This window comes from Benincasa hispida, chromosome 3 (genome assembly GCF_027475165.1).
Source record: "Benincasa hispida cultivar pf3 chromosome 3, pf3_genome.v1.1, whole genome shotgun sequence".
In the NCBI taxonomy this organism is placed as follows: domain Eukaryota; kingdom Viridiplantae; phylum Streptophyta; class Magnoliopsida; order Cucurbitales; family Cucurbitaceae; genus Benincasa; species Benincasa hispida.
The window spans coordinates 40,414,678-40,429,417 of NC_143480.1; the positions used below are offsets into that span (position 1 = coordinate 40,414,678).

General features: G+C 28.4%; 1 protein-coding gene across 1 annotated transcript; it reads left to right on the forward strand.

Annotated features, from left to right (window-relative positions):
• Window positions 1–1,370: 1,370 nt before the first annotated feature.
• On the forward strand, window positions 1,371–8,008 carry LOC120074085 (strigolactones hydrolase CXE15). Its single transcript, XM_039027077.2, has 2 exons — window positions 1,371–2,079; window positions 7,454–8,008. Exons 1-2 carry the CDS (start codon window positions 1,445–1,447, stop codon window positions 7,758–7,760), a joined length of 942 nt encoding a protein of 313 aa, XP_038883005.1. The 5' UTR covers window positions 1,371–1,444; the 3' UTR covers window positions 7,761–8,008.
• The last annotated feature ends 6,732 nt before the right edge of the window (window positions 8,009–14,740 follow it).

The following is a 14,740-nucleotide window of genomic DNA, read 5'->3' on the forward strand; positions in this document are numbered from 1 at the left end:
TCCAAAGATAAAAATCCTCTAAAACGAAAAAATAATTAATAGTGAAAAGGACTTGGTTGAAAATGTAAATATCCATGAAAAAAATCCTCAACATGACAATGAGAAAGGTGAAATACCTAAAAATAATAATGATATTTCAATAAACTATGTCATGACAGGAAAAAGATGGAATCAAACTAATGTAATTATTGACAACATTTTTGCGTATAATGTTGCTCTTGATATTATATCTGAAAATTAGGATCTTGAACCAAAATCTGTTGAAAAATGTTGACATAGAAAAGATTGACTTTAGTGGAAAGAAGCAATCGAGTCAGAATTAAACTCACTTTCAAAATGACAAGTTTTTGTACCAGTAGTTCGAACACTAGAAGACGCTAAACCTATGAGATACAAATGGTTATTTGTGAGAAAAAGAAATGAAAATAATGAAGTTACAAGATACAAAGAAAAACTAGTTGCACAAGGTTTTTTACAAAAACCTGGTATTGATTATGAGGAGACATATTCTCTAGTTGTGAATGCAATTACACTAAGATATTTAATTAACTTGACAAAGTCTAGATATGCATCTTATGGATGTAGTCACAACATATTTATATGAATCTTTTGATAATGATATATGAGAATCCTAGAAGGATTTAATGTATCTGAAATATATATATATCAAATTCTCGGGAATGGTATTCAATAAAGTTACAGAGATCACTATATGGATTGAAACAATCAGGACGGATATGGCACAATCACTTGAGTAGATATTTATTGAAAGAAGAACATCAAAATAATCCAATACGTTTGTGTGTTTTTTCAAATGAATCAAAATCATGATTTGTTATTATAACTGTATATAATTGAATACAATTGGAACTTTTTAAAAGCTTTCAAAGACAATAGAATATCTTAAAAAAAGAATTTGAGATGAAAGATCTCGGAAAAACAAAATTTTGTCTTGATTTACACTTTGCTTATAAATAGTGACATTTGATGGATCTTAAAATTATGTACGTTGGTGAGGAAAACAAATTATATATTTCCTATTTTTATAAAATCATGTTTTCTATTTCTATTATTCTTATTTCCATAAAATTATAATTTTAGTTATTTTTAATTTAATTATTTATAAGTTTATGTATATTTTATTATTTTATTATTATTATAATATATATTATATTTTCTCCATATTTGTGTTCCATTGTGCTCCTCAATTCACAACCATTTTGAAATTTTAGTTTTATAACAAATGGACCAAAACGTCATTATAGTTTACAAATTTACATATCCACCACCAATCCCTCGCTAAATTACCACTCTACCCCTCCCCTTCACTGTATAAAAACCCCTTCCCTCCTTCCCTCCATTTCCACAAAATAACCAAAAAAAACAAAACAAAAACTTAAAAAAAAAAAAAAAAAAAAAAAAAAACGAAAAACGAAAAACGAAAATGGGTTCCCTTCCTCACATCATCGAAGACTGCATGGGCGTCCTCCAACTCTACAGCGACGGCACCGTCTCCCGCTCCGACGACATCAACTTCCCCTTTCCGATCACCGTCGACACCTCCGTCGTCTTCCGCGACGTCCTCTACGACGCCTCTCACAACCTCCACCTCCGCCTCTTCAAACCGGCGGCAACCTCCACTAACAAAAAATTTCCTATTCTGTTCTTCTTCCACGGCGGCGGGTTCTGCGTCGGCTGCCGATCCTGGCCGAACTCGCACAATTGCTGCGTTCAGCTCGCCCTAGGGCTTGATGCTTTAGTAATCGCACCTGACTACCGTCTGGCGCCGGAGCACCGGCTGCCGGCGGCGGTGGAGGACGGAGCGAAGGCGATGGAGTGGGTAAGAAAGCGGGAAGATGCGTGGATTGAGGAGTTAGCGGATTTGGAAAGGGTTTTCGTGATGGGAGATTCGTCGGGAGGTAACATTGCCCATCATTTGGCGGTGAGGATTGGAATGGAGAGTGAGAAATTTGGAGTACGAGGATTTGTTTTAATGGCGCCGTTCTTCGGCGGAGTTATGAGAACCAAATCGGAGGAAGGACCGCCCGAAGAATTTTTCGATTTGGAGGCGCTTGACAGGTAGGTACCATTTATTATTCTCTCTCTTTCCTCCTTATAAGTTATAACTAACTAAGATTCCAATTTTCTCAATTTGGAGGCGCTTGATTGGTATATACCATATAAAAGGGTTTGAACGTAGTGTTGTTGTACGGATGACCCATTCTCAACTACTATATGATTAATGATCCGTCTTAAAAAAAAAAATCTAATCTTAAACTTTATGATTACATTAAAGATTATTACGTCCTTTTAAATCATATCGCGTTAAGGATAATGATAACATCTTTTAAATCATATCGCGTTAAAGATAATGATAACATCTATTATACTCCTAATGCGATAGTCATGTCTATCGCGATCCACAAAAATATCCATAGCGAAAACACAATACAAGTGTGAAAATCACGATAGACATGACTATCGCGTTAGGATTATGATAGATGTAACCATCCCTAATATGATACTGTCTAAAACGCAAAACGCAGTAGTGAGCTTTGATATAAGTTTCAAAGGTTAGATGATGAGTCATTAATCATTAAGGTGCCAAAGGGTTGTTCGCACAAAAATCTCTAGAAACTATCCATTATTTTCATTTATCTCTTTTTTATTTGTTTTTTTAATAGGAAAAGTACTTTTTGGTCCCTAGTTTTTAACATTGGTTTTTTTTTTTTTCGCTTTCATGAGTGACAGAAACATGAACAGAAGTCAGTGGGAGCAGCTAATAAATGCATCGACAAAAATTAATCACCCAACTTTCTACTCATGTTTTTTTTTTTTTCGTTGATAGAAAAGTAGGGATATGTCAGAAATTAGATTGGTCGATGTTTTTGGTTGCATCAACAGAATTAAAGAGCTTGAAATTCTTGTAGTGTATTTTTGGTTTCTATTTGATTTCTAAATTTAAAAAAGTTACACATTTATTTCAAATTTTGAGTTTATTTTCAATTTAATTCTCTAATTTCAAGTTATTAAAACTCTTCTCTTGAAATTTGAGTTTTGTTTCAATTTAGTTCTTAGTCTCAGGATTTAAACTTTTAACCTCAATTTTTACTTTTCGATTTTAATGTTAATGTCTATTAATTAATTTAAAATAATTATGAAATGAAATTTTAAATTTAACTTTACTAGAGTGTTATATTTTTAAAATTTTTTTAATTAATTAATAAACATATTAACATTAAAAGCAAAAGGTGAATATCTAGTGAAAGATTAATATTAAAAATGTAAATATTGAAATTTAGAGACTCAAATTAAAATAAAATTCAAATTTCAAAAGTAACATTAAATAATTCAATACGTAACCATTAAACTGAAATCAAATTCAAAATTTAATGACAAAATGTATAATAATTTAAAATCAGAGAATCAAGTAGAAATTAAACTCAAAATAATAAGAAGTATTTTTCACTTTTCTATATATATCACAATAAACGTAAGCAGGAGGATTTATTTATTTATTTTTAATCTCAAAGAACTAAAAAGATGTCTCAAAAATACGATTGCTTACGTTGGCTTGCCCTCTTTTTTATAAATTTTCCAAGGAAATATGAATAAATGAGAAATAAATAGCTGAAATGATACCAACATAAGAGAGAATAAATAGCCGTTATCATTCATATTTTGTATAAAAATGTTATTAGGTTAAAAACCATTTTTAGTCTCTAATTTTTTTTCAAAATAATAATTTAGTCTTTCAATTTTGATTTCTAATAATTTAGCTCACATACTTTCAATTTTTTTAACAATTTAGTCTCTGAATTTTAATGTGTAACAATTTGGTCCTTATAATTTCAAATTTGTAACAATTTATTACCTACGGTAGAAATTAATGTGAAGATTAAATCAACTTTCTTACCTAAATAAAATAATAAACTAATTAGATATTTAATATTTTTATTAAATATAAAGTCTATATCATAAAATAATAAAAATTGACATCAAATTTTGATGTATTTTTTAACATTAGGGACTAAATTATTATAAATTTGAAAATATAAAGATTAAATTATTACATATTAAAATTTAGATACTAAATTGTTACAAAATTAAAAATATAAAGATTAAATCATTATAAAATAAAGTTTAAAGACTATAGTATTTTGGGACCATAAGTGATTTTTAATCTAATAATAACAAAAAAATAGATAAATAAACAAAAAAAAATAAATAACAGAGACGCACAGCGCCTCTTGTTCATCCGTACGCATGAAAGTTGAGTTTGACTATACCAAATTCTTATCCATATTCTTCTATTAATCAGTATAATCTTTTAATTTTTGGAAAAAAAAAAACAGTAAATGAAAGAAAATAAATAGTAGTATAGAAATAGAAGTGTAAAAATTGAGCATAAGAAGACATGCAGTGGAGAATATTCAAATAAAGAATGATGGGTGGATGCATCTAATTTATATGCTATCCTTTTTTTTACTATACAAACAAGAAATTAAAAAAATAATTAAAAAAAAATAAAACTGTCTGTGACAATATTTTATTAAATTATACTTAAAATGCATCAAAATAGATATGTATCCGAAGGAGTACTCAAGTTTTTTCTCTATTCAAATTACCATCCACCCAAATATTTGACTATTTATTATTCACAATCTAATCTGGTAGGATTTTCCAAAATATAAACACCCATTATTATTTAAAAAAATTAAAAAAAATCTTTTTTCATCCATTTACGTCACCAGAGTCACCACTACCCACTCCACGTGGCTATTATTTCTTTTCATACATCACCATTTCCACAATTTTAAAAATCTGTCATTTTCGATAAACTAAATCTTATCCACCTCTTTAATTTCTTAGGCTAATTTGTTTGTAAATTATATGACCATATCAAATTTCAATTTTGTAAAATATTATGAATAAAAAAAATCATTGAAGAAATAACACTTTGTATAAAATACTAACTATTTACATTATATTAAACTTTTCAATGCTTCTTTTTATACGCTATATCTATATTTTTTTTTTTAAAAAAAAGATAATAATGACAACGTTGATTTACTCTATTTTTTGGTCTTATTTTCTTCTCACCCATAAAAAAAAATTTGAAGGAAAAAAGAACAATTATTTATTTATTTATATATTTAGAAATAAAAAAACACTCCCAACCACTTTCTTTTTCATTTTATTGAAAATAAATTAAGCGAATAATTTCTCCCATATGTCATTTTCAAATCTCCACCATAGAAAAGAGAGATCTAGTCAATGCCTTGGACTTTTATTTTCATTTTTATTTTTTTTTAATTTTTAATTTTAACATCCTGAATTTATTAGTAAATCCAAAACACACAGTAAATGATACACACATATATAACTAGACACAAACAATTGTTACCAAAAAATGAAAAAAGCCCAAAAATATATATATAACATTATAATACTATTAAGTTTGTATAATTTAAGTTTTAAAATAATTAAGCTATGGTATATGATATGTTTTCTATTAAATTCAAGTGATAAATAGCTAAATTTATTAAATTTTCACACATTTTATTCTTATATATACTATTTCATATAAACTTAGAAACCAAACACCAGTTAATACTCAAACTTAGATTTCTTTAAACATACAAAGACAACTTAAATTTACGTTTCTCGAATCTAGTCTTATTAGATCTCTCGATTTTCTCTTTGTGCCCTTACAAAATACAAAATTGAATTTATAATATATAAAGTTACATGACATGTATATTTCTTTTGTATGTCATTGTTTTAAAATCAATATTGTGAACAATTAAAAAAATCTAACTTTTTATATTTGGAACCACCCCTTTTTTCTTTCCATTTTTTTAAAGCAAGCTGCCATTTTGAATATTTATTGTATGACCACTATATTACATTTGGGAAGTGACTTTTTATGGGAAAAGATTAAAAGGGAGCAATTATATATATATTAACTTCATAAAATCTAAGTTAGTAATGGTATTAAAAAGTTTTCATTATTATAACATATGTGCAAGTGTGTGTGGCAAGATTTGATTGAAATCTCTTCCTTTTGGAAAATGGCTCTTTCTTTATATTATAAAATTTGTAATGGATAAGCTCATTGATTTAATAGATTAGTTTAATTTAGTTGACCTATCTTTTAAGTATCTTATATTTTTTTGCGTGAGAATCTCTTATTTTAACATTAATTTTTAGATTGTTATAAAAAAAAAATCAATTTATTTATAAATATAGTAAAATTTCACTATCTATCAATGATAGACCGCGATAGATAACTTTTAGTATCAGTGATTGAAGTCTACCATTGTCTATCGCGATCTATCACTGATAAATAGTGATATTTTGCTATAATTAAAATTATTTTAAATATAATTAAAAATATTTTTAGTAGTTTTATTATTTAAAATAATTACTCTTAATTATTTTTAGATAAAATGGGAATTAGCTACATTAACCTTTCTTTAATATAGTTTATTAATTTTCTAAAAGATGACATAATACAACATGTGAAACTTTTCTTCTCAAATCTCCATTCAAACAAAAATTTCCCAAACAACTTTTAACTTTTCAAATATGACTTTTTTGTTAATAAAAATGTTTTTATTATTGAAAAAAATAAAGACATTATTGTTTTTGTTATTATTATTATTTATATTCATAGTGGAGTTGAAATTACAATGTCAATGAACTGATTTTATTTTAAACTAATTAATCCAAAAGACAATGATTCAACAATGAAATAAAAGAAAATTATTAAAGGAAGTTTTCCTAGCTCTTCATCATTAGAATCTTCTACATAAATCTCTTAGAAAATTTATAGTGCCTCTTATCCAATCAATGTCACACACACAACCTACCCAATATCTTATTTTAAGTCCAAATCTTGTGGAAAAGAGGTAGAAAACGATGGATGGATTCAAAAGAGATCTCTATGGTTCCTTTTGTAGTGACGTCAAAAAGCAATACCAACAACAAAAAAATAGTGAAGTAATTGTGTTGTGGATAGCAATGTTGAGGAAAAAAATTTAAAAATTTGAAACCAAAATTTTCAAAGTGATCTCCCAACTCAAATGTTGACATCTGCTATCGACAAATATTTGACTTAAATAACTCAGGTCTTAGTAGGGATAGAGTTGAGCGGTCAAAATAAAAAAAGTGGGCTAAATTAAAGGTACATCAATGGATTTTTTTAGACACACTGTTTTAAGTTCTTAGAAAGTTAGTCCAAATAAACCTTTAGAAACACCTTTTAAAACACTTTTAGATATTCAATTCAAACATGTCCTTAGTCTATTGCTTTGATATTCTTCTTTGAATCTTTGATCATTGAACTTAGAAATAATTCTATACACAAAATCCATGAGACATATTACTTGAGATTTTCGAAAGCATGAAATTTAGGTAAATTTAACGACGAAGTTTTACGCGGTGACAGGTTTTGGAGGCTATCATTACCCATAGGAGAAGATAGAGACCACCCATTGGCAAACCCATTTGGGGCATCAAGCATTAGGCTTGAAGAAGTGAATTTGGAGCCCATTTTGGTGATAGTTGGTGGAAATGAAATGCTGAAAGATAGAGTGGAAAACTATGCAAAAACACTTTCACAATTGGGAAAGAGAATAGAGTATGTGGAGTTTGAGGGAAAACAACATGGTTTTTTCACTAATTCTCAAGATTCTGAACTGGCTCTTCAAGTCATTGCTATTATCAAAAAATTTATGCTTCAAAACTCTGCCTGAAATTTCAAATCAAATAATCTCATATACTTAAGAGATTACTTTAAATTTTAAGGGTTGTTTTCTTGTTTTGTGTTGGTTTTGGGGTTTGGAGTTAGTTTGCTAGAGTTCTTCCTAATTTTGTATTCACTTGCTTTTGATTTTACAAGGTTTTAAGAACATATGTAATTAATATTGTGAAAAGGAGTTGAGTATTATAATATAGGAAAGAATCGTAGTGCTGAACTCTGATTCTTCATCAGTTGGAATAACCTTTGAGGCTGCACAATTTAGCTAAAAGGGATGAAGTTATTATTATTATTATTATTATTTCTTTGGGTTTTTTTTAGTTTTCTATTATAACTAAAACTAACACATATTTGAAGATTTTTATGGGTCGTTCGTTAACCAATTCACTTTTGATTTTTGGTTTTATTTCTTTAAATGGACATATTTGATTCATGATTTAGTTTTCTTATTCTCTATTTTAAAAACGTATTCAAAATTGTTAAAATAATTTTGAAACTATAAAGAAAACTGTTTTCTAAAAACCTGTTTTCGTTTTATAAAACACACGTTTTAACATAATAATTGATAAATTAATTCAACAATATGTCTCTGATCCAGCGGCCGTGGTGTATGCCTAAAACTCGGAGTACTTGGAATTCGTATTCCAGATACTATTTGAATTGTTATGTATAGTCTATAAAAATATAGAGAATCTTTTTTTATACTTATTCACACATTATAGTGTTCATCGTGAGTCTTGAAATTGAAGCATTCACGGGTTATCAATACATTTAAAATATTGATTTTTTTTTATCAATATGAAATTAAAAAAGTTTTTAAAAAATAAATATATAATTTTATAATTATGAATTCCATATGGAAAAATATTGAAAAAAAACATTTGATTTTATTTTTACAAAAAAAATATAAAACTAAAAAAGTCACCCAAACTTATTTTGGTTTTTTTTTTTTTAAAAAAAAAGCAAAAACACAATTATCAAACATGCTTTTAGTTTTTCAATTTTGAAAAATAGAAAACTAAAAAAAGGTACCAAATATATTTTTTGTTTAAAAGTGTTGCAAAATTAGAGTAGCTTTGATGCTACTCTTGAGAAAATGGAATTGATGGAAAAAATAAATGTTGCGGAAGCAAACCAATATCTCAATGTTTATTAAACAAAAAGAAGAAAAATGAAAATGATGATGAAATTTAAACTTTTTATTGAAGTACGAGAAAATTGGTGATACATAAAATATTGTATAAGAAATGTGATACAACAATTGTGATACTAAAAATTGTGATACATAAAATGTTGTACACAAAATGGTGATACATAAAATGTGGTACTCAAAATGTAGAACACAAAATTGTAGTACTCTCGATACATGGTAGCTCACCTTTATATAGGACAAAGATATGATCCTAATTAATACTACTAACTTACAATTTAAAACAATATTAAAAAGAGAAACTCACATAACTTAAAAGAAAACTTCATAACAAACGACATAAATCATAGATCTAACATTTACTTAGACATTAAACTGAAATTAAATAAAACAATAAATTTAAGAAACTTAAAAATTGAAATTTAATGAAGAAAAATCTCAAATCTCATAATTCCTCCTTGAGGTTTTTCTTGGTCACACCCAACTTTTAGTGTGGAAACATAAATTGTTGTGAGAATGTTGAAAAATTGTTCAATGGTTTCACTCTCTTTCTCTACTTCTTTTGATAAATAAAATCTTGACTTTAATGTGCCTTATTCTTCCATCTTGTACTAACTAGCAACCAAAGTCTTTTTAGATAAGGTAGACCATGGATCTTCCCTTTTTGAAAACTGTTGCAAATTTGTTCAATAGAGATAAATTTGAAAATATGATCATCCATGTTAGAAGAGGGCAAAACTTTCAAAGCTTCGTTGCCTTCGTGTTCAAAGTATTGATACCACCTTTTGCTTTCTTCTACTTTGGCATTAAAAGCATGATGACACAGTGAGTTACCACTTGAAACAAATGCATTTTCGACCATTTTCACCCATGCAATCTCTGCTCCTTGAGAGTCATAAATGACACAAACTTGGTCTTTGAAAATCATAGAAAATTGATTATGCAACAATTGAGCAATACTAAGCAAGTTTTGAGATAACATTAGAATATATAAAAAATTTGGATATTTTATGTTCACTTGCTTAGTCTGCATGACAATAGTATCTTTGCCTTAAGCTAATACTGTCTTGCCATGTCTAAGAACCACCTTAGACTGTATAGATCTATTAATCTGACTAAAAAGATTTACATCTTTAGCCACATGCAAAGTGCATCCGATGTCAATAAGCCATGAGGTTGACACTCTGTCATCAAAGTGAGATGCCATAAACAAAAAATTTGTTTCTTTATTGTCATCTACGCAATTTGCTTGTTGTTGGGAATTTTGGATGTGGTTTTGTTTACTATAACAAAATTTCTCCATATGACCATCCTTGTTGTAATAATCACAATGGTAGATTTGCTTGTTTTTTAACCAACAATTCTTTTTAGCATGGTTAGTCTTTTTACAAAAACAAGGAGAAAATTTATCTTTTCTTGACGCTCTTCCTTTTTCCATACTCACTTGATTTTTAGATGCATGTCTATCATCTTCTCCAACAAGTTTCTTGTCATGCACCCTCAATTTGCTCCTCATACGCATTGTATCCCTTTGTTCATGAGCTTGTAATTTTCTAGTTAATTCAACTATAGAGAGAGTTGCTAGATCATAAGACTCTTCTATGGTTGAGATCTTTGACTCAAATTTATCGGGAACACTAACCATTATTTTTTCTCCGACTCTTTGATTTGAAAAATTTTCATCAGTTAGTCTTACTTGGTTTACAATGGTCATCACTTTTGTTGGGTAGTTATTCACAGAATTTGAATCCTTTATTTTTAACATCTCAAACTCTCTCTTGAGAGTCAACAGTTTGACAGCTTTCACCCTTGCACTTCCTTCAAACTCCTCGTGCAATTTACCCAAGGTTCATTTGCCGTTTTACAATCAATAATCCTAGAGAATATAGGATTTGATTAAGTGACATGAATCACAGATAAAACTTTTGGCTTCTTTAATTTCTCCTCTTCATGTTGTTTGACTTAATTCAACGTTGGATTTTCTTCCAATGGTTGAGAATTAGCATAAGTTGAAACTGATTCCCAAAGGCCAAATGCCTTGAATAGGATTGCATTTTAACAACTCAAAACTGGTAGTTTTCACCATTAAAATGTGGAGGAGAGGAAATACCAAAACTTGAAGACATTTTTCCAATACAAAAATGGATATTTTCACTCTCAAATAAAATCAGAGGCCTTTAAATCTAAGGTTCTGATACCATTGTTGAAAAATTAAAATAACTCTAATTTTACTCTTGATAAAATGAAATTGATGGAAAAAATAAATGTTGCTTAAGCAAACTAATATCTCAATGTTTATTAAACAAATAAAAGCAAAATGAAAAATGAGAGTGAAATTCAAACTTTTTATTGAAGGAAGAAAAAATCGGTGATATACAAAATGTTGTATAATAAATGTGATACAACAAATATGATACTAAAATTGTGATATACAAAATTATGATACACAAAATGGTGATACACAAAATGTGGTACTCAAAATGTAGTACACAAAATTATGATACTATCAATACATGGTAGCTCACCCTTATATAGAACAGGGATATAAACCTAGTTAATACTACTAACTAACAATATTAAAAAAGAAACCCACAAAACATAAATAAAATCTAAAAATAACAAACAACGTAAATCTTAGATCTAGCATTTACTTAGACATCGAACTGAAAATTAAATATAACAATAAATTTAAGAAACTTAAAAATTTAAATTTTATGAAGAAAAACCTCAAATCTCAAAAAAAAAAAAAAAAAAAAAAAAAGTAGAAAATCGACTATGTATGGTTCTTGCTTTTTACAAACTAAAAACCAAATATTTTTTTCCCCAAAAACTAAAAACCAAGTTATCAAATAGTAACTTCAATTGACTTTATTAGTTATCTTTATCATAACCCATTACTTAATTATCCAATCAATTTAGCAAAAACACATGTAATTATAAAATCCTAATTAAACTATTGATTTTAATTTTTGCAATGATACTACAGAGGTTTAGAGTAACAGTTGCTGAAGGGTGATCAGCTACTCTTCCCCTGAATTAAGACAATCTTAGCCAATCACTAATACCAGAATAACTCTTATTCCTATAGTTTTTAGCTACCGTTGTTTTGGTGAAGGATTCATTAACTAACTTAATTCATCCTATAAGTGTGACCCTCCCATTTTCAGATCCCAGAGGTATGCTTCAATAGTCTATCGAAGGGAAAGACAACTGTTAAAGATTAACCTAAGAAACCTTATCCATTGCTGGAGTTTGCGTTGTTCCGATGGCTATGATGAGACCATCGAAGGGATGGTCACTCTAGGACGACACACACGCGGACCATAGAAATCTAACGGTGCTACATAATGGAGGAGACCGTAGGATACGTTGACACGCATCCCTCTCCCGCTTACTATGAACACTTTCTTCATTCATCTTGTTATTGATCCATACAAACACTTTCCAAAGGGAGGCTGCGTCCAAGGCGACACGAAGCTGAGCATGGATCTCATGGTGTGAACTCTTGGGGACGTGAGAGCTAAAATTCAATATATCATATATACCAATTCCTCCCACTAAAGTATTCAATATTTTATTAGGATTTTATTATACTTAGTTAAAGTCCGACTAATGAATTTACTTAAGTCATTGAAATTTGCTCAATATAACATTTATATCGAATAATTTAACAATACATGATTTCATTTATTAAACTCTTTTTATAAAATCAATCATTTATTGCATGCTTATAAAATATTTTCCCAATTCACCTTATAGGTCAGTTCCTAGGTGGAGATGTTCCGTTTCCGTCAGCTTAAATACCCCCTCCTAATAGAACCTTTCTTAGATAAAGTTCCCTTATGGGCAATTATTTTATAAATTTAATCTTTTATTGAAATTCATTTTAATCCTATTAAAAAATTAAAAAGATTAACCTATTCCTAATCTCAATAGAAATAATATAAGTCAATTTTAAATAATTTAAAATAATTTGGACCTATGTTTACATGCAATCTAGATTATATACTTTAATCTATTTCATTACTACTATAACTTTTTATAAATGAATGAATTATTAAATCTATAAAAACTTCAAGCATTTACATATATCATTCAACTATTTATTAGAATAATTTTAATATATAGTATGATACACGGACATGCTTAGGTTAATCAAACATCACTAACATAACACTTATATTATGATGCGTGAGCATGCTAATTTAATTATGCATCTATAAAATATAACCCTTTATATTTAATTATGACGCATGTACATGTTTATGCTAAGGTGGGTATTTTTTAATCTATATGACATATAATATGTAATATAAATTCAAAAAATAATTTAAAACATCCATCTAATGCATAATTAAATTAAACAGCAAAAATTGGACTGATTTTGATACCCTAATGCAAAATTAATATAACTATTATATTAATTTAATTAATTAAAATTCCAAAAGATTAGGTTAAAACAAATCAGAATTAGCCGCATCAAACCCTTGTGCGTGCGCCGCCACTTTTTGTCAAACCTCGGAATGTTGCAACAATGAGGCCAACGTTGCAATGCTGCGACTACTGCGCTTCACCACTACCTTTCAGCGTTGCAATGCTGCGATAGCAGCGTCGCGACGCTGATTGGCAGAGCACTCCCGTTCTGCATGGTTTCATCTCCAAACTTGCCTTGAACACCTCTGTTTCTTCTCGATATCTTCAGTAACCATTTCTCTATGGATTGACACGGACTTATAGACTTGAAGTAAAAATTAAGTCACCCAAAAATACAATAGGCCCTTACAATTTAATCAAATTAAAAAGTAATCTAGTGCCAAATCGAAAACATCCAATTTTGCAAACCAACATTCAAACATTCATAATGCAGAATATGAAAACCCACCTCTAAACGATCTTGTTTCAAAAAATACAAAGAATGAAGATGTAAGGAATTGTCTCTGATACCAATTGAAGGGGCATCGAATCCCATAGCGAAAACATTTTGTTAGAACCCCTTGCATCCCGCAAATCGATTTTACATTAAACAAAATTTTTATACAAAACAAAATATATAAACATGTAAATTAACATGCATTAGGGAAAGAATTAGAACGATTCTTACCTTTGTAAATTCTCAAGTGTCAGGAACAATCCACTCTAAGTTCCAGTGAACGAATCTCCAACGATCTTGATCATGAACAATTTCTTGAACAATCTCGAACACTACCACGAGAGTAACCTCGTTATTCTTTGGGATTCCAATAGAGAGATAGGTGGTATCCAACTATTGGGAGAGGGAGAGGAGAAAAAAGTTTTGGAGAGTAGAAAGGATTCTCTAAGAGAAAATTCTACACAATAACACTAGGGTGTTGTATATTGTCAGTCTTATCTTTGGTGAGAATGTGTTTTAGTATTTTCTCAAATGGTCATAAGGAGGTCTTTATATAGAGAAGGGCAAAACCCTTTTCCTAATATTTTCCTTTTCTATAATAAAATAAATAACACTTATTTAATTAATTAGTCAATTTAATTAAATAATACTTATTTAATCAATTTATTTAATTAATTAGCTCAATTAAATAACACTTATTCAATTTTAATTTGCACCATAATTAAATAACTATTTATACATTAAACCCAATTTAATGTATATATTTAATTATCATATACAACCAATGTATATACGCAAAAACCTCTCTATTAATTAATTCTTTGTGAATCTAATTCACTTGAATTAATTAATTTGAATCTTATTCAAATATTACTTTCCAATTTAATTATAGATCATATCCATAATTAATTATATATTAATCAATTAATATATAGATTCCTCAAATTAATTTGAA

What these genes read in the sequence shown, in the direction of transcription:
- LOC120074085 (XM_039027077.2), top strand. Translation starts at nt 1,445, where the DNA reads ATGGGTTCCCTTCCTCACATCATCGAAGACTGCATGGGCGTCCTCCAA. An exon ending in GATTTGGAGGCGCTTGACAG is followed by an intron (nt 2,080 to 7,453) that starts GTAGGTACCATT and finishes ACGCGGTGACAG; the next exon opens with GTTTTGGAGGCTATCATTAC.